Source organism: Amphibalanus amphitrite, unplaced genomic scaffold (genome assembly GCF_019059575.1).
Source record: "Amphibalanus amphitrite isolate SeventyFive unplaced genomic scaffold, NRLGWU_Aamphi_draft 000191F_arrow, whole genome shotgun sequence".
Lineage (NCBI taxonomy): Eukaryota > Metazoa > Arthropoda > Thecostraca > Balanomorpha > Balanidae > Amphibalanus > Amphibalanus amphitrite.
In genome coordinates, this window is record NW_024881686.1 from 690,329 (window position 1) to 709,998 (window position 19,670).

The 19,670-nt window shown below is 50.8% G+C and overlaps 1 protein-coding gene across 2 annotated transcripts in view; it reads right to left on the reverse strand.

Moving 5' to 3' along the window:
* LOC122384474 (gamma-aminobutyric acid type B receptor subunit 2-like) overlaps positions 1 to 19,670 on the reverse strand; it is a 133,128-nt gene that overhangs the window by 29,453 nt on the left and 84,005 nt on the right. Inside the window, exons 9-15 of one of the 2 annotated variants that reach the window (XM_043371889.1) lie at positions 18,542 to 18,782; positions 16,995 to 17,117; positions 15,318 to 15,428; positions 6,391 to 6,615; positions 5,019 to 5,210; positions 3,303 to 3,414; positions 22 to 106 (exon numbers count right to left, since the gene is read on the reverse strand). In XM_043371889.1, the coding sequence (XP_043227824.1) occupies positions 22 to 106; positions 3,303 to 3,414; positions 5,019 to 5,210; positions 6,391 to 6,615; positions 15,318 to 15,428; positions 16,995 to 17,117; positions 18,542 to 18,782 (1,089 nt within the window). The remainder of the gene's footprint in view (positions 1 to 21; positions 107 to 3,302; positions 3,415 to 5,018; positions 5,211 to 6,390; positions 6,616 to 15,317; positions 15,429 to 16,994; positions 17,118 to 18,541; positions 18,783 to 19,670) is intronic. The other variant, XM_043371890.1, reaches the window with a different exon arrangement.

The window sequence follows — 19,670 nt, forward strand, 5'->3', positions numbered from 1 at the left end:
TCCGGCGGCGCGCCGACTGACCTGAGGCTGGGCTCCGGCGCGTCCACATCGTACTCTGTGTAAGAGCAGAGCGATGTTATCTCGGTGCTCTCTGTCATCGAGGGCCCTGCGGACAGCGCTCAGTCAGCAGAGGGGCCGGCGGCGGTGGCCGGCCCGCCGGCCCGACCCGACCGGCGGGCCGGCGGACCGGCACCCCCGGCCCAGTCCTGCCAGCGACTGGCCTGTCTACAGAGCACGTCTAGGTCATGCCTACCGGCTAGTCAACGGCACCGACACACTGGGACAAACGTTATCGAATGCGGGTCATAAACCGCTTTATGTTGTATGGATTTCACGTTTATACTGTATGGAGCATCGACACGCGCAAGGAAAAGAAAGCAAATATTGTAAAACCAGTTCATGTTGCATTATTCAAATTAATGTACGACAGAGTTGCATTTAAATTAATATGCAGGACGTGAAGAATAAGTCATGATGCACCACTACTACAAACTATTTCCCAACATACACCCGAACACAGTAAGTCATAAATCGTTCACTTTGTTACGCCACTTGCAAACTACGTATACTCGTTCGTATGCAGACTGCAGAGGGCAGAAACAGCTCCATGCAAACGATACAACATCCTTAACACGTTCTAAAGCTGACTAGATTTATCATCACTGGATCACATGCGTAGTTGTCTACTGAAGGACAGCTTCCAACAGACGTTGTTCGCTTTCGATACGGTAAATACAGAAAAAAATTCGTACAACGCCCAATGTCCGCCAATAAAAGCGAGAATCCCAGGAAAGAGAACGGTTGATGCAAAATGCAACAAGTGTTTGCAAATGCAACTATTTTTCTATAGCGGAATGGTCTCTCTCTCTCTCTCTCTCTCTCTCTCTCTCTCTCTCTCTCTCTCTCTCTCTCTCTCTCTCTCTCTCTCTCTCTCTCTTTCTCTCATCAAGTGAAGAGAAGGTTGATAAAATGATTGGGGTTCGTTGCTATACCATTACATATAAAGTAATACGTAAGTAACATTCCACCAATATTTAACGGGCAAAGTGGCGGATCCAGGATTTCGTCAAGGGGGGGGGGGGGCATACGGTATTGTGGTTCCCCTGGTATTTGGTGCCACCCCCCTAAAAATTCCACGGATTTCGGCCACTCACTCAGGGTGATGGTGCCCCTAAGACCTCGGGATGGTGCCCCCGAGACCTCGGGATTCGTGCCCCTGAGACCTTGGGATGGTGCCCCAGGATACCTCGGAATGGTGCCCCCGGATACCTCGGAATGGTGCCCCAGGAGACAGACTTCGGGATGGTGCTCCCGGAGACTTCGGGATGGTGCCCCCTCTGCTCTCAGACCTCGGGATGGTGCCCACGGAGAACGCGGGATAGTGCCTCCGGAGAACTCGAGATGGTGCCCCCGCGGACCTCGGGATGGAAATAGCCCCACCCGAGGCGAGGGACAGAAATGAGCCTCCGGGAGAACCGGTAAACGGTACTCTATTCCGATACACCTTCTGGATGGTACCCCTTAGGAGACCTCTGGGTTGAAGCTCCCGTCGGTGACCTCCGTGATGAATTAAAAAAAACTCCGTGATTGTACCCCCCCCCCCCCGGAGGCCCAAGGGGGAGGGCATGGCCCCATGCCCCCCCCCCTGGATCCGCCATTGAACGGACACGACGAATTCCCGAAACTGTCATGCAAGGATATCAATGTCGCAGGCAGGTACGCAAAACACATCTATTTAGGAAAAATAGGTACTGCTCAATTTGCACTACGCAAGAGCAAAAAAAAAAAAAAAAATCAAATAACGATGCCTAACAAATGCTTTTATGAGCTTATACGGTGAAGCACCATGACTGTATTTAAAATTAAATACGCCTTTCTAATGGCAGACGGCTACCCTATGCCTGTACATATTATGTGACTTTAAAATTTTAAGGAACCTTGTTTGTTGACATCCTAGTTCATTTATAATGTGAAGCCTTCAAAATCGCCACAAGAGGAACGACGCCAGTAAACTCACTTTGCATAACGTAAGAGAGCCTTGCTTTCGGGGCACGTCCGCCAACAAATCCGACATTATATCTCGACATCCTCAGAAAGAGCGCGTGACCTGGCCTGACGTGACTGAAAATTTGCAGAAATAATGTCGCTGTCGGGCAGTGAACACATACGGAGCGTCAGAGGTATTATGAGTCTGTTCACGGCGGCACTCCACTGCGGCGCTTTATCGAGCGTGCAGCCGGCAACGGCGCAATTCCCAGTGCGACGAGCGCGGCGCAGTCGGCCGGCCAGCGGCGCGTTTCCGACCCGTCTGTCGCTGACAGGACATGGTCAGCCAGTGGTCCAGCGGAGCCGTCACAGCTCTCCCCGCTGTGACACCCTGCAGGCGGCGGTCCGGGCCTCCCCAATTCATCGGCCACCGCGGCCACCCCCTCCCGGCTCACCCAGCGGCGAGCCAGGGCGGTGTCCGACGAACCGATTGCATCATCAAGTTACATCACCCGCGGCTCCTGTTTTTCTTCAGCATGCGCCACTGGCTTCCTTCTATCGATCTCAAGCGAACTCAGTCTGCAGGCCCAACGATGCCAGCAACACGCAACGCACGTCACCTTCACAAACGTCCAAAGGTCCATATAGGTCACTGCTGCCGTCCTTGTCACGTAGCCTTTATGAAATAAACTGTTTTGTTCGCACCGTTCATCGTCCACCTTCCGCCGCCGACCGCCGTGGGCCCGCTGCCCTGGGGATACTACTAGGCGAGCGGCCACCACCGCCGATAATACAGCGACAGGACGTGAGCAGACGAGCAAATCTCCCGCGGGAGGCCACGCGCCGCGCCGCCCTAAGACGTCGGCGACGCGTGCCAAAATGGAAACCCAGCGCCGAAATGCTAACCTTAAAACAGAGGCTGTTTAGCGGGATCAAAACGACGTTCGCTGAGCCTCCGGCGAGGACTGCGACTCAGTGTGGATCTGGCAATCTAAACAGGAGCTTTCGCACACAGGAAGAAAAACTTTGAGCAAAACAACAGAACCAGGTCTGTGAGAATATCACGTCAACTTTGCCAAGCAGGGCTAGCAGAAAACAGGCCGCAGTTTTACGCGTGGGATTTTATACCGCCATATGAAAGGGAGAAGAGCATTGAACTGACTCGTGCTGTCAGCTGTGACCGAGTGTCGTGCTGCAGGGGAAGAGGGGGGGGGGATCGGCTACCGAGCAGGACACAGCACACGGCACACGGGCAGGCCGTGACCTCCACTCATGCCACCAGACGACAGCGGAGGAAGCGAATCGAGTGTGTTTACGTGGCTTGCCTTCCATGCCCAGACAGGACAGGCGCGGCACGGTGAGTCGCGCTCCGGCCATCCGCTGGTTGAGGTACTCCTGAGCCTCGTCCCCCACCTGACGCATCAGGTGCTGTCGAACAAACGGGGGGGGGGGGGGGGTCAGAGGGCAGCACACTGGGTGTCATACAGCGCAGCGCAAATTCCCAGTTACACGTCGTTAATAATATTGATAACTAGTTGCGTAATCACGAGGAACTTGCACTCGCAGATGCAAGGACTTCAGTCTTTGAACGGGCAAAAAAAAAAAAACATAGGAATGCTCCTCTGTCTTAGTTTTGTTCTATTGGTGTACTATGACAGCCATTATGGAAGTGCATTAAATGAGTTCCAAAAGTTAAAATAAGCACAATAGCCGGTTTATTGCAAAAGGCCGGCAAGCATTACAAACCAATGATTATGTTACCGAAGCTTCATATTTATGACTGGGAATTATCCTCGTCTCATCCAGCAGAACCTAGGAAAACCCAAAGATCTGTCAATTAACTAGTCGGCAAACAGCCATAAATCACAGATGGGTCGTATACCGCACTCTGGGATGACACGCTGGAACACAATGGAGACACAGGCAAACAGACATCGCCAGCGTCCGAGGCAATAATTTACTGGCCCACACTGCCGGTCCGCAGTGACCACGGCATCCACCGCTGGCCGCCCGTCGAAACCGACGATCCTTTGCCGTCGAAGCCGACGATCCTGTGCCGTCGGACCGACCCGCGGCTTTGTTCAAACCTCAGCGATAAGCAAACAGAGCGCCGTTGGGAACTCAAAACTGAGCCGGGTTAACCAAAGAGTCCACACTGTGTGATGACAGTATTGTGTGTTGAGCGTTTCACTGAAGTCATGGACACTAATCCAGTCCATAGTTCAGCCATCTAGGGTGATTTCTGTCCGCTATCGTACAGTGCGATCTGTCATCAGTCTTCTCGATCACATTCTCTCTGACAGAGCCGCAGCCCTTCCCTGTCCCCTCCTCGCCTGCACCTCGGCCGGTATCGTGGACGCAGCTGTCGTGCCCCCCCCCCCCGTCTCCCTCCGACCATCTGACACGCGACGGTGCCATCAACTAACTGCCGGGGGCCGTCTGCGGTCAGACGGCGGCGACAGAATGACGTACGACCGCGCCGGCTCGTCATAACGATCAGCCGGGCGGAAACGATACGGGCTACGACCGACCATCTCGGGTGACACTCGCTTCATTCCATAACAATGCCGTGAGAAGTGGGCCCGACAGCGACGACAGCCGCCGCGCCGCCCCTGGCGTTTATGGGATACACTGCCGCGGCATTCGAATAGCTTACTCGGAAACATTTCGGGACTGCTCTCTGTCAGTTTGAATTCAATTCCGCGACACCACCCAAAGCCGCCACTTACGGTACGTCTCTCGATAGTTGGAGTGGTGTCAAGGTCAATGGTATCGACCGGTGTGGGTCAATGCAGCCAGCGACCCCAATCAGCGCTATCAGATAAACCCTAACTGGCCAGGGCCTGTCTGTGAGCGAGGTATCTGTGCCAGCGCGGACGGCGGATGTCCCGTACAGGCGCTGCCCCGGTACTGCCCCGGTGCTGCCCCGGCACTGTCCCGGCGCTGCCCCGGCACTGCCCCGGCGCTGCCCCGGTCTTCACTCACGTCCACTCGCCACCCCTGCGTTCAGCGCTGCCCTGGAGGTGACTCACGTCCAGCTCCTGCTCGAGGGCGCGCAGTTTGAGCCGCAGCCGGGTGGCCATGTCCTCTGATCGGCGGATGTTCTCCCTGATGCCCAGCGCGGCGGCGTTCACCGTGCACTGGTAGCCCCGCGAGCGGGGCGGCTTCAGCGTGGCGCGCAGCCGGCCCGGCGGCGCGCGCTTCGACTTCTGCAGCTCAATTAACTGCCGGCGGGGCGGGGACACAGGTCAGAGCGGGGGCAGAGAGACAGGGCAGGGAGCAGGGGCACATAGACTAGACACTAGACAGGTCAGGGTGCAGCGCTGCAGAGATAGAGGTCAACAAGGAGCAGCGGCACTGATCAGATCAGGGAGCAGCGGCACAGGTCAGGTGAGAGAGCAGTGAGACAGGTCAGGCTAGGGAATTGTTACACGGGTCAGGTCACGGAGCAAAGAGAGGTCAGGCAGGTAACAGACAGGTCAGGGCAGGGAGTGGCTACACAGGTCAGGCCAGAGAACCTTAGCGAGAATATGCAGAGCAGAGTGGCGATATCACAGAATCGAGGAATGAAGAGCAGTCGCGTTCGAAGGAGCAGTACAGGTTAAGGATCGGGGGAGAGGTCACAGGCTGTGGTTGGATGAAGGAGAGTAAGGTCAGGTGATGAAAGTTCTGACATTTTAAAACATAACTCACATCCTTCACTGTCAAGTGGTTTTCATGTCAGAAAATTTATCTAATTCCTCTTGCCATCAATTTTGTTCGCTGGCCTGAAGCTAATGTGATAGCTGGACCAAGCCATGATTTATTCCATTTTCATGGCAATACGATCACCCGCTAGATTTCCTTTTGAAATCGGCCCTCGCTTATCGCAAAGTTTCACTCTGATGACTAACATGTTCTCAATAGGCTTTTACCCTCATCGTTCAATAATGCTGCACGACCCGTTTTACGTCCCTAGGCTGGGCCTCTAAATCAAGGCGATAGCATGAATTGCTCTCCTTTGTATAACATTTCGAATTTTATATAGATGAAAATGAATACTTTGCTGATATATACCATTTATCCTGTGACAGTTTAACGTCAATCACTACATTTACTAACGAATAGTGTTTGTCTAATTCAAACAACCTGCGGTTAAATAAAGCGTGGAACAAGTGATGGATTCCTGGTTATTTCAAGATATTTTTTTAAGTATCGATAAATAATCAGTAAAACACTCCTTGCTGATTGCCTTCATCTAACAGAGCTGTGGGCATTTAAGCTTCCCAGTGCACATATCTGGTCGGCCAGTATCACGTTTATCAACCAAACCTTAGACTTAGCCCACAGTCGACACTGCAGTGCTCCAATGCCGTAGGTACGAAGACTAAATATGTACAGTGCGTCCGCCAGTCGGTCACCCACCTTAGGTACGAAGACTAGACACAGCGTGCCGGTGGTGCAGAACAAGATGAAGACGGAGATGATGATGAAGGAGGCGTCCTGGTCGTCGGACAGGACGAACGAGATGGCCACGCCGATGACGCACATGATTACCACGTTGTAGACACTCATACCTATGTACTTGGAGTCGTTCAGAGCAGCGATATTCACATGGCGCGTCTCCCACGCCAAAAAACAACCAAATATCTGAAACGAAACACACACGGGACGGCGTGTCAAGAGATTGGCGTTCAGGCATGGATCACAATAACATTTAATGCGCACCTATTAGGTGTCTGACTTTCTCGGACCGGATGCATCAGTCAAAAACAGGTTTGCGCTGTTTGTAGCGCCAGCATTTAGTCTCAGACTCTCAACAGTAAGGCATTCAGCGTTTACACCCTAGCACTGCCGGTCTGAACAGGCCACCACCAGCCGGCCGCCATCCTCCGCTGTCTGGGCCGTCCAATATGTCGCCCGAGTTTCATTAGGCAGGTCAGGCCCGCCGTGGCCCAGACGGGCGTCCAATGTACTCTGGGCCGGCGGGCCGAGCTCATATGCCGCGACTCCTGGGTCCTATTGCTGACTAATTGCAGGCCAACTCCGACGGACGCCGCGGCCGACAGAGTTGGCACATCTAATTACCGCCCACCTGGTAGCCAATATCCAGCCCACCTTTTCTCGGTAGCTACACTATTTTCTCAGCTCCCTGAACTATTTTTTCAGATCCCTGCACTATTTTCCCAGCTCACAACAGTATTTCCAGGTCTTCCTGTGCCCGATAGTCCTCTGTGGCCAATTGTAACAATGAGTGACGGGCTCCAGGTATAAAGGCACGCCCGAGCGGCGAGTGGCGACGAGTGGGGTCAAGGAGCTCACCGGCAGCTCCGGTTTGGAAGAACTCTGTAACCGGGGCGCCTGGTTACGCGCGGCTCGTTGGCAGGTGGTGGTAATTTGGGACTTGTTTCAGAATTGGATGGAAACTGCCGACCATACAGCAATGAGAATTGATGAGGGTAATTATAGTTGAAGGGCGTTTAACAATCAATGGGCCCTTTGCGACCCGATCTGGCAAAGTTTTCCAATTCCGAAGTGTTTGCAAAAGTTACAGCAGGTAGCAGTTCACGAATTGGTTGCAGCTGAGTCGCGGGGAGGCGGCTCTGCCGCCAGAGCGGGGCTGAATGTTCATCAGATAGCGCGGAACAAGCGCAGGACTTTGTAATTGCCACATCTACATATCAGCAGCTTGGAGCGGGGAGCGCAATCTGCAGCTGCGTTGCTTTGCAATTCACAGCTCAGCACTATAAGCATTAGGCAGACCACCGGTTCTATCTCATCAGCGAAAACGGAGGAGGTCGAGTCACTGCAGTGAGGCATATGCGTTGCTGACTGCTGGAATATAACTTTATTGATACACTGTTGTGCAATTCGTTCAGGTTCAAGGGTTACCTATGTACTGCTTCTACATAAGTGTTTTTGAACGCAGGCAGCCTTGGGGAAGAACCATTCAATAATCAATCCTACTGTCAGCTTATTGATATAGTTTGCTATTTTACCATGGAAGCAGCAGTTAACAGAAATTGTTCTCTGAATATAAAGTGACGCACAAACCTTTATCGATTCGTACAGTTGAACAAACACATCCCTCTGCAGATACGGACACCTGCATAGCATACATGTGACATGAAAAGAGCAACGATAAAACGGTACCATATCGCGCCGTATTCACTCTTTTTACAGCCCCCATAAAACATACGTAGCGGAAGTAACAAAGGAAAATAATAACGACCTGTGCATTTTATTACCTCCACGTACACGACAATGCCGCGCCGGCTAACTAATGCTATTCAGCGGCAGCCGCGCCACAGTTCGCCGCGGGCGTGTCGTTTTAGCGGCGCCGCCGGCTGCGTGTGCCAATCCATAGCTGTCCGAACGGAGGACGGGGCGGCGCGCAGCGCTGTAATCGATTTGTAGCTGTCCTGCCGGCGACACTCGGTACTGCCACTAATCACCATCGACCGCCGTTCAAACATGATAAATGACCGTCACGTGACCTCCGGGAACCGTGAGAAGTTTAACGTGCAGGCCACACTGCCAGTTATATTCCCCACATGTTGCACCAGTGTAGCTGCGGCGGGGTAAATACTGGCCTCATGTGGCTCGTTGGACTTTGTCTTACCTTTGTCGTTAGTCGCTGTAATGTCCAGGCTCGCGCCGAGAAAATGGTTGAACAAAAACAGAGAGCCTCCATCCCTCAAAGGTAACGGAGACAAATGCTGAATTTAATATTTTATGTTCCTTAGTTCGGCCTTTCATGCATGTGCGTGGAGTCAACTCTCGTGATCACTGTGCAGGTTTTCGGCTCACTGTGGACGGAAATAATTGCAGGAATGCGTCTTTCTTCTTCCTTTCTTATCTGTCTCTCTCAATGCTTCTGTCTCTGACTTTGTACCTGCTCTGCTCTCTGTCTTCTCTCTCTCTCTCTCTCTCTCTCTCTCTCTCTCTCTCTCTCTCTCTCTCTCTCTCTCTCTCTCCTTCCCTCCCTCCCTCCCTCGCTCCCTCCCTCTCTCTCTCTCTCTCTCTCTCTCTCTCTCTCTCTCTCTCTCCGATGTCTCTGTTCTCTCTGCCCTTGTCATCCTCCCTCTCCCTCTCCCTCTCCCTCTCCCTCTCTCTCTCCCTCTCCCTCTCCCTCAGCTTACATACCGCTCACGCGCCACCTAGCCGGCTCTCGCGCGAGTGACCCGAGAAAATCGTTGGAGCGACAGTTTGCAAATGAGGTCGTCTGCACATACGGGCGTCATCGTTTTTCGGCCGATCAATGGAGGTGTCGCGGCGCGAGAGGCCCTGGTGACCCAGCTCTTCAGGACCGGCCCCCTCCAGAGGGTGACGGACGTGACAGACGGAGGGAGAGGAGACTAAAAACCGCGAGGAGAGACGGGAGACGGAGACAGAGACAGATGTGGGTGTAGGTGGTCCTTCGTAGGCGCTCTGGTCAACAGTATGTAGAATGGTGGAAAATAACTAAGATGAGAAAGAAACCTGCTTCAGATGAAGGCGATGCAATTTGGAGTTCAGAAAACTTTGCGGTGTCGCTTTGTACGATTGTTTCCACGCCAAACCATGCCGATGAGAAATAATCAACTGACATTTTCACAAAACGCTCTGGAGTTTTATCATGGAGAGGCGCACACAAAAACTACTGATTTGATAGTGAGAGGCTATCTTAGCTCGTACCTAAATATAACATCCAAAATAGAGTAATCTTGAAACAGATAGTGATGTAGCTTTTAACCCTCGCCCTGGCAGGGGGGGGGGGTCGATGCGACCCCCCCCCCCTAAGGTTTTTCGAAGAAAATTTGGCACAGCCTATGATGGGGCAGCCTTTTTACATATGACCTGAAAATTTCAGGTCCATGTGACCTTGGGTCAGGTCACCAGGTCAGAAAAACCGGTACAAGGTCATGGTCAAATTTCAATTTTCTTTTTGCACCTGTCCAACTCACAGTTTTGGACTGATTTCCTTCAAACTTTCAGGATGTGCTAAGTTCACCGAGTTGTATAACATATAGTTCGGGTTTTTTGAGGTCACTGACCTGAGGTCAGTTAGAGGTCATTACGTCGTAATGTTAAGCCTATGGGAAAATACTAAATTCGGAAAATACTGGAGATATCCGCTTCGTTCTATCACTTTTGTGCTTTGAAACCACAGTACTTAACAGCAGTCACTTGGTGCTTCTTTGTTTGGTGTACTTATCCATGGGTCAGGTCAAATGAGGTCAACTGAGGTCAAATGACGTTTTTGCCAATAACTTGGCACATAATGACGCTAGAGCTTAAAAAATGGTATCATTGTGTTTCTGGTGATCAACCGAATCGAATGATATGCAATATGATGCAATTTGGTTCACTTGAACTTAATTTATTAATTTAAGTTTGCTTAAAAATTAAGAAAAACTTTAAGTACACTTAAGCAAGCTAAAAAGTATATCATTCGACTCGCCTTGACGTGCTTAGTTCACTGGTGCTTTTCGTTTTGCTCTATCTTAACCCTCGCCGGACCTATTGGTTTTCTACATACGCGCCGGCCGAGGGGGGGGGGGGGCGGGTACGACCCCCCCCTCGCCGTTTCGCCCCTGGTGGAGCTAGCGCGTCGCGGAAAAAACGAGCGTGTGCGCCGTTACGAGACGCAGAGATTGGTACCCGATTTTAAGGTCCTAGGTCAACCGGTGACCTCTGAGGTCAGGTCAAGTGCCCCAAGGTACGGTTCAGTTTTTGGTGAATAACTTCGCAAAAAACGGCCGCAGAGCGCCGATTTTGGCAGCATCGTGTTCACCTCGCTCAGGCGCGTCGAATGATATACGTTTTGTCCGGGTCAGGTCAACTTGGGGTGTTGACCTCAGGTCAAGGTCAGGTCAGCACCCCCAGGTCACGAAGTTGGTCGAAAGAGGTCATGTCGCATATCATTCGATTCGGCAGGCCTTCCTGGGTCCATTGGTGCCTTCCCCGACTCGCTAGCTCAATTTGATCAAGAGTTATTGACGAAAAACTAATTTGACCTTGATGACGTCATAAATGACGTCACGCAAGGTCAACATTGCAAAAGTGACGCATCTAACCTTGCAAGGAGTGCATCAAATCACGATTCTGTGTGCTTGAGATAGCTGGAGATCGTTCCCGGCGCCAGAATAGCAGTTTTCATTTTTCCCCATTGACTTATAATGGTGAGGTCACGAAAATGACCTGACCTCATATGACCTTTAGGAAAAATCCGAGATATACAAGTTGTGGGACTCATAATGGATACTAGATCCTGCAAGTTTCATTTCCCTGTGACATCTCCTCTGGCAGTGAGGGCGTTGCGAAGTTGCGACATCTGAAGACCGTGCAGAGGTTCACTTATGACGTCATAGGTCAGTGACCTGACCTGACCCAAAAATGCGGTTGGTTTCAAAAGATGCGGCTTGGATCAAAGGTCAGGTATGCCAAGTTTCAGCTCTCTATCGCCAGCGTGTTCGGAGCTATGGCGAAAAAACCCTATGGGGGGGCGGCACCCGCCCCCCCCCCCCTCGGCCGGCGAGGGTTAATTAGATCAAAAGTTATAAGCGAAAAACTTTTGACCTGTTTTTAGCGAAATTTTTACATTTATACCCCCCAAAACCCCCCTAAATATTGACCTAGAGCAGCCAAATTTGCACAGGGGCGAGAACTCCAGGGGGCCCACCTACCTACCAAATTTGGTGTTTCTAGGTGCCATAGGAGCCAATCGCGGGGGGGGGGTCGCATCGACCCCCCCCCCTGCCAGGCCGTGTTATGAAAAATGCCCTGCCAGGGCGAAGGTTAAGGAGATTAAAATCACTTTATGTGCTATCGGAGATGAATATATTTGTCTAGAGCGAATATTGAATGCGATAAAAGGCTCCAAATTACTGCAATAAAACAAGATATACTACAGCAATAAATACCATTTTTCCGTAAGAAATACATTGTCAGATGTAGTTTCGCAGAATCAGGTAGAAGAACTGCAATGTGTGCAGAGAACAAAGATGAAAATCACAAAAATACCCTGCAGGGCTCTAAGTATTTGGTACGGGGCGACAGTCGGAAAATCGTGGATCGCTATACGGATCGATGGAAATATGCCAGCCATTGCCACAACAGATACCGAAGCAGCATGTCTAGATGAGGAAAATCACCAAGCGTCTCCCATCTAATCTTAGTGGAGCAAAGGTGGGACTCGAAGGGAAGAAAGGATACATAAGTGGGAGAGATTGGATAAGGGGACGAAGGAAGGTGAGCCGCAAAGGAAAAAAAGTGAGGGAAGTAACATAATCTGATGTGAATAATCTGAGAGAGCATGAAGAGAGAGAGAGTGAAGAAGAGGAGGCAGACTCGGTCGGAGCGAGTCCCGTCGCTGCCGAGACCGTCGATAATCCTCGGACCGCGGCTGGCTGATTGGTTATTGTGTCCGCCGCTCAGGAGCGCCGTGGGCGCCGGCGGCGGCCTGGGACAATCCCCCTGTCGCCGGCGGGCGGATGTCGGAGACCGGCGCACCGTTAGCCGGGCAGCCGACGTCTCCAGGTCAGCCCCGCGGCAGGTGATCGCCCTCCGGTGCAGCTGCTGCCCAGACAAGAGCGGCTTCTGCCTGACCCGAGGCCGAACAGCACTCGACTTTTTGCACCAATGTCCGATGTCCTTACGTAACTTATAGGCAGGTAAGACCGACAGATCAATGTGAGACGATCATAACACGCGCACAGACGGGGGGCGGATATCCGCCCCCCCCCCCTGAGGTTTTTCGCGAATAGCGGAAAAAAACACGCGTAGCGCCGCGAAATTTTGTACGACTATTCTCTCATCAATTTTACACATGGTATGCAAGTTTGAACCTCCTAACTTTCAAGGTCAGGTCACCAGGTCACTTTGAATGACCCAACCTCAAGTCACTTTTTTGCAACTTTGTCACCGTGCCAGAGCTACAGTAGATGTCGGAGGCCTTTGAAAGTCGCAGGATGTTATAAGGTCATTAGTAGCTACAATTTGCATATCTCGGAATTTTGATGTCGGTGACCTAAGGTCAGGTCAATTTCGCGACCTCCCCATTATAAGTCAATGGGGGAAAATGAACTCCCTGTTTTTACCAATAAAACGGGTCAGAATGGCCCCATATACCATTCATGACTTCATATACGATCAACCTTCACTACTTTGAGGTCTGTTTTGCTGTTGGGCAGCTGTGAGGTCATGTGACGTCATCAAAGGTCACCAAAGGTTTTTTGCCAATAACTCCGTACAGAAACAAGATACAGCCGCGCGGATGGTCTCATTGTGTTCAGCTCGTTAAGACGCATCGAATGATATACATGATGACCTCGAGGTCACGTGACATGAGGTCAACCTTTGACCTTGTTCTTTCGAGGTCAACATATATATCATTCGATGCGGATTGACGAGAGGATCACGATGATGCCCTTAGTTTGTTCCTATCTTGACTAATTCGAAAGTTATTCGAGAAAAGCGTTCTCCAAATATAGCGCCGCCATTTTGACTTTTTTGACCCCTGTGACGTCATCTTTGACCTGACCTGAGAATGACCTCAGTAAAAATTATAGACCTAGTCCGTGCGTATCCGATGCCGTTTACCGCTTGTCGCTATCTTGCTTCGTTCTCGAGATCTCAGGGGGGCGGTCATCCGCCCCCCCCCGTCGGTACGAAGTTGGCGCAGACCCCCGTCGGTGCGCGGGCTAAGATAATTAGATAGATAGATAGATAGATAGATAGATAGATAGATAGATAGATAGATAGATAGATAGATAGATAGATAGATAGATAGATAGATAGATAGATAGATAGATAGATAGATAGATAGATAGATAGATAGATAGATAGATAGATAGATAGATAGATAGATAGATAGATAGATAGATAGATAGATAGATAGATAGATAGATAGATAGATAGATAGATAGATAGATAGATAGATAGATAGATAGATAGATAGATAGATAGATAGATAGATAGATAGATAGATAGATAGATAGATAGATAGATAGATAGATAGATAGATAGATAGATAGATAGATAGATAGATAGATAGATAGATAGATAGATAGATAGATAGATAGATAGATAGATAGATAGATAGATAGATAAATAGATAGATAGATAGATAGATAGATAGATAGATAGATAGATATAGATAGATAGATAGATAGATAGATAGATAGATAGAGAGAGAGAGAGAGAGGGAGTGAGGAGAGAGAGTGGTGGAGGAGAGAGAGAGATAGAGGGAGAGGGAGAGGGAGAGAGAGAGAGAGAGAGAGAGAGAGAGAGAGAGAGAGAGAGAGAGAGAGAGAGAGAGAGAGAGAGAGAGAGAGAGAGAGAGAGAAAGAGAGAGAAAGAGAGAGAGAGAAAGAGAGAGATAGGTTGTGAGTTTTTACGGAGCGAGCGAAGCGAGCGTAGTCTTTCCTTAGATTAACGGAAATTTCTGAGTATGAGCGGCCGGCCGGCCGGCCGTGGTCACGCTTTTGCGAGGCTTATATCTCAGCAACCACTTGACCGATTTACACGCGGTAATTTTTGTAGGGTAGCTTCATTCCTTCTACCAAGTATTGGACTATTCCTGATGCATGTGGGTGACCCCTTATGCACGTGCCACGTGCAAAACGAAGAGGTGTCCGTTTTGTAATTGTTGCAATATCTCGGTAACTACTTGGCCGATTGCGCTGAAGTTGGCATGTAGGTAGGCACCCACTACGCACTGCATCTCCATGTGCCAGAGTTGGGGTGCTGCTGCACGTGCGCGCGTGCAGGGGTCGTTTCCAGATCTCGAGAACGGCTGGACCGATTGCGCTCAAATTTGGTACACAGTTAGGGACCAGTTAGTAGGGTGCCGTGCACAAGTCAGTTGGGACCCATTTTGCACGTGCGCACGTGCAGGGTGCCGCTTCCAGATCTCGAGAACGGCTGGGCCGATTGTGCTCAAATTTGGCACATCGCTAGAGACCGGTTAGTAGGGTGCCGTGCACAAGTCAGTTGGAGGTACCCCCTCGCAATTTCGCACGTGCAAGGCCCACCCTCTCGCTCGCTCCGTTAGTCGCCCCAAAAGGCGTTATACTGGTGTTACCTTTTAAAATGGATGTAGGCCCGCCATTTCGGTTAATTTATGCCGGAAATGTCAGGTATTCCTGACAGATAAAAGAGTCGTCTGACAGTGGCTGGCAGTCACGCCATCTTTGGAAGAATATGCCGTGCTGAGAACCTCGAGATGTTGCGGCTCCATTAACCGCCACCACACGGCGGAAGGTGGAAATGAAATAATATTTATTTCATAAAACGGTTGCCAACAACAAACTAAAAAAGGAAATATTAGCTGATGATATACTGGCTAGCAGATAGCCGAGGGTACTCACCATTAGTAACCCTTTATAAGCGTATATGCAGCCGACAAAGACAGTCATCTTGTGCGACTTGCAGTACTCGTTCTCTGGTATGATAATGGCGTCGTCGTTCTGAGGGTGAGGCTGAAAAGGCAGGCGGCGCTGTCAGGCTGTGACGATGATTATCACTTACCTCTGGCAAGATAACACAGCCAGAGTGAAACAGAAGAGAGAAAGAAAGAGAGAAAGAGAGGGAGAGAGAGAGGAGAGGGAGGGGAGAGAGCATGGTGATCAAATGGAAAATTCTCAGAATGTGGATAAGACAGACATATAATAAATAAGCATACATAAATCTACATGGAAAGAAGAAAACCCGCTAACACATCAGCACCATCAATAAAGTAAGAGGGACCGAAAAAAAAAACACATCCAATCAACGTCATTGGTCCGTACTTGTCCCCGTGCGCCGGTCTAATGAATAGGTGTCCTGCCTTTGTGATAAGGCCGGACGACCAGCGGCCGGCGGCCGTCTGTCGTCAGGTATGGGCACGTGTGGCTCATTCAGGTACGCCGGCACGCGGCAGCTCGATAGTCTGTTGCCAGGCGACAGAGCTGCTTCCGCGCGGCTGCGGCGGCCGCGCGGCTGGCCTGTGTCACCAGCTGAGGTCACCGGTCAGAACTAACTGACCAGCTGATGTGGCGAGAGCGTGCCGCTGGTCGCTGTCCGGCCGGAGTTGCTGGGCTGTGACTGGGGTCACATAGGGTTCTGCTCAGGATACGCTGGGGTGTCGCTATGGGTGCCGCTGGCGAGGGGAGGGAGGGGTCGGCTAGCAACGCCGCTGACGGTTTTGGAAGTTTTATTACTGTGTGCTGGATCGGACAGTTCTCAGTAGACCGAAAAAGAACTCTTCGATTCCCGCAGGGTTCACTGGCTCGCTGTGACCGGACAAATGTCTGCTCAGACCGGACAAGGCTCGCTCAGATCGGACAAAGTTCGCCCAGGCTGGAAAGTTACGATTGACAAGGCTCATTTGGACAGATGAATTTCTGGCTCGCTAGGATTGGACACAGCTCTCTCAGACCGGACAGGACAGGACTCTGTCAGACCGGATAGTTCTCTGTGGCCCTCTCAGACCACCGGACAGAGCTCTCTAAGACCACCGGACAGGGCTCTCTTGCACCGAGCCACGCTCGCCCTGGGGCGTCTGGCGCCGTCGTTCCCGTCGTCTGATGAGCCGGAGACGGGCCGCGTCGGCTCCGACGGTGCCGATGATGACAGCGGCTGTGGGCGTCCGGCTTTGTCGGAGGGCCACGCAGCCCGCCCGAAATCGGCCAATGACTCCGTCCCGATGGACGGAGGAGCTTCAGTAGGTGAAAGGGAGCCGGACTACTCTCTAGGCGCGAACCGCCGCGAGAGGCACAACGGCCGGAGGGCACGACTGGCGGTCCCTCAAACAGACGTAGGGACTGTGACTGTGGGGGAGGGCCGTAGGAGCAGGTATGTGGGTACTGGGCTGTGGGAAATGTGAGTACTGTAGGAACTCACGAGACTGATTGGGTGCGGGAATTCGAAACTCCGCGGTAGCTCTAAGTCTAGCGAATTCATTTGCTGTTAAAATACGGTTAGTGTAAACCGAAAAGACGAAGTCTGTGTGATTTAAAAAGAAAAAAGCACATCGAAACCATCACAGAGCGATCCGCTATACTCACATATTGTCCGAGTTGCTTGGTCTCTCGGTAGAACGGATCAACGATCTGCCAGGTGGTCATAATGGCAATGTCGATAGAGAGCAGAACTCCGACCACAATGTACAGCTGGTAGTCCTTGATGACCTGGGCACGGAGGGCAATCGGCTGTTATTCGCCCGGCTGACAGGAGACATATTGGTTTGAACGGCTGGTTCCGGGTTTTGTTACACAATGCGAGTCGGAACCCGAGCCGACAGCGCGAACTGCATGCACCTCTACTTATGACCCTTGGCAGGCATGCCAACAAGGCGCAAAAGCAATTTACGACATGCCTGAGGGGCGTATGGCTCATTCGGGTCCGCCGAGTTGTCGATAAAATCAGCCCTGACCGGTCAGTAGGGCGATTGGTTATTGGCGTAAGGCGCTACCTTCATAAGGTAGACTGCTGGCAAGATGCACCGTGACAGTCGCATAATGGCTGCCACTGAAACTGGCTTCCAAGTGAACAAAAATGCCGGCAAACAATGCGTTCCGAATATGAGATATAGAATATAGATCTTAGCGACAATTGATAAAGCTATACCAACAGAATGATATTTATCATTGATGCAAATTACATTGTTTTTCAATCATTGTATTTTTTATAGCGCCAAACATGGGGCCAATGTCTTTTCCATTTGGATTGCCATGTATGGCGCGGCATTCAGTTCTAATGATGACCACAATAATTGCCACAACTGTACGCCCGGGACACGCCGGTCCGAGCGCCACACGCAATCAATATAGTCGTCTGCTGCTGGGCGGCTTAGTAGCTATGCCGAGCGCATCGGGTTCCGATTCATCACATATATTGATGGGGGACGGGGTGGGCTGCGCTGTCAGCTCCAGACACAGAGACACGGGAACAGAGACATACACAAACACAGACGCGCAGACACACAGACGCGCAGAAACGCAGAAATGCATAAACAAGCTCAGATATGGAGAGTTAAGTCACAGATGCTTAGACACACAGAAACGCAGACACGGAGAAACATAGAAACATACCATTAGACATGTCATCAGTATATTCGGACACACGTAGCACGATTACAAAGACGTGGCGACAAAAAAGGATTTTTTTTTGTTGACACATGTATCTACTTGGTCTATAGAAATGACCACCAGTCCCTGTGGACAACTGATTATAACTATTCATGGTAATAACGTGTCTGAAGACAGGTAATAGAAACAAGCGCAAATGAATCCGCTGTTTTGTAACATAAGGAAGCGATTTTTCCGTCTTTTTAATGATTTTTTTTCTTGCGTCCGGGAGCTGAAAATCTTGGATAAAAAAAAACGTTTACAGCTGTTCGTCCCTGATCTCCGACAGTGTGCCCGGAAAAGAAATAATATATCACATAATTATGCAGCCACCAGCCGCTGTCAGCCGGGAGAACTTTACAAAAGGTCTGCCGGCAGACAATGGGCGGCCTGCCTGGCGCCGTACGGTGCAGGACGACCATAACAAGTCCGCTGCTACGCCAGACGGTCCGCGGCCGGCAGACGCGCTCCCTTTGTCCGCTCACCTTTTTGTTCAGCTTGACGTCCGTGAAAATGGAGTGGACCCGCCACGTCTTGGAGAACATGGAGCCGAATGCCAGGGTGAAGCCGGCCATGAGCACCCAGGTCTTGGCGGCGCACACGACGGGGAAGGACTCCTCAGAGGTGAGGCTCGAGTCGAGACCCAGCAGGATCACAGACGTGTACGTCAGGATGCAGCCGATGATTATCAGGTTGTTGAGGTACGGAGACGACATCTTGATGTACCTGTCGAAGGAAGACAGATCTGGTTAGAAAACTCATTGGTAGAAATCAATGAGCAATGTGCTAGAAAACAACATGATGAAGACCAAACAAGCACCGTGTCACATATTTACGAAGACTGGAGGGCTCTGATTTTTTTTCGTTCATCTTCAGTGAAAGAAGGGCCCATGGAAGCTGTTCGCGTGAGTCACGTGTCATGCCCATGACAACCTTCAAGGGTTGACTGACGGCTGCGTGCCTCTCAAATTACTACGTCGTTGATGCGTTAAATTGTTCATCTGCGTCCACTCAATACGCTTCGCGAACGTTCATCAGCCGAATAATTTTACTTACTAACTTACTACATATATCCGAAGTAGGCGCCTCTGCTTTATAAACTGTCTCACACTACCTCCCATAACATGCTGTAGACGTTATTTGTGACAAGGGGATAAAAGTCAGGCTTGGGTTTACTAGCAGAATCCTGGCTTCATCGAGCACAATATTGGATTGAAATAATGCAATAAAATGAAGTAGCAAAGAGCCACGGAAGCAATAAAACGCTGTAACAATGAAGCTACCGGGAAATTAATATCGATCAGTTAGATATACCATACAAGGATAGGAAAATACATTGGCAAGTGGTTTTCAGTATAGTCGAGGATGAGTTGATATCTTGTTCCTCATATCAGTCCCTCACAGTGTCCCTGACAGCTCTGACCACCGTCCAGCAGTCAGTCGAGCCGGTGGCTCAGCTGAGCCCGTATAATGCACAGCTTTGTCCAGTCGGTAGCTGAGTGATGGAGGTCCGCCGCCGCCGCCCACCCCGCCGCGCCGGCCAGCAGCCAAACACGGCGGTATTTTCCACTATGCCCGACTGTCCAGCAGAGGAGACCACCACGCCGGCCCGTC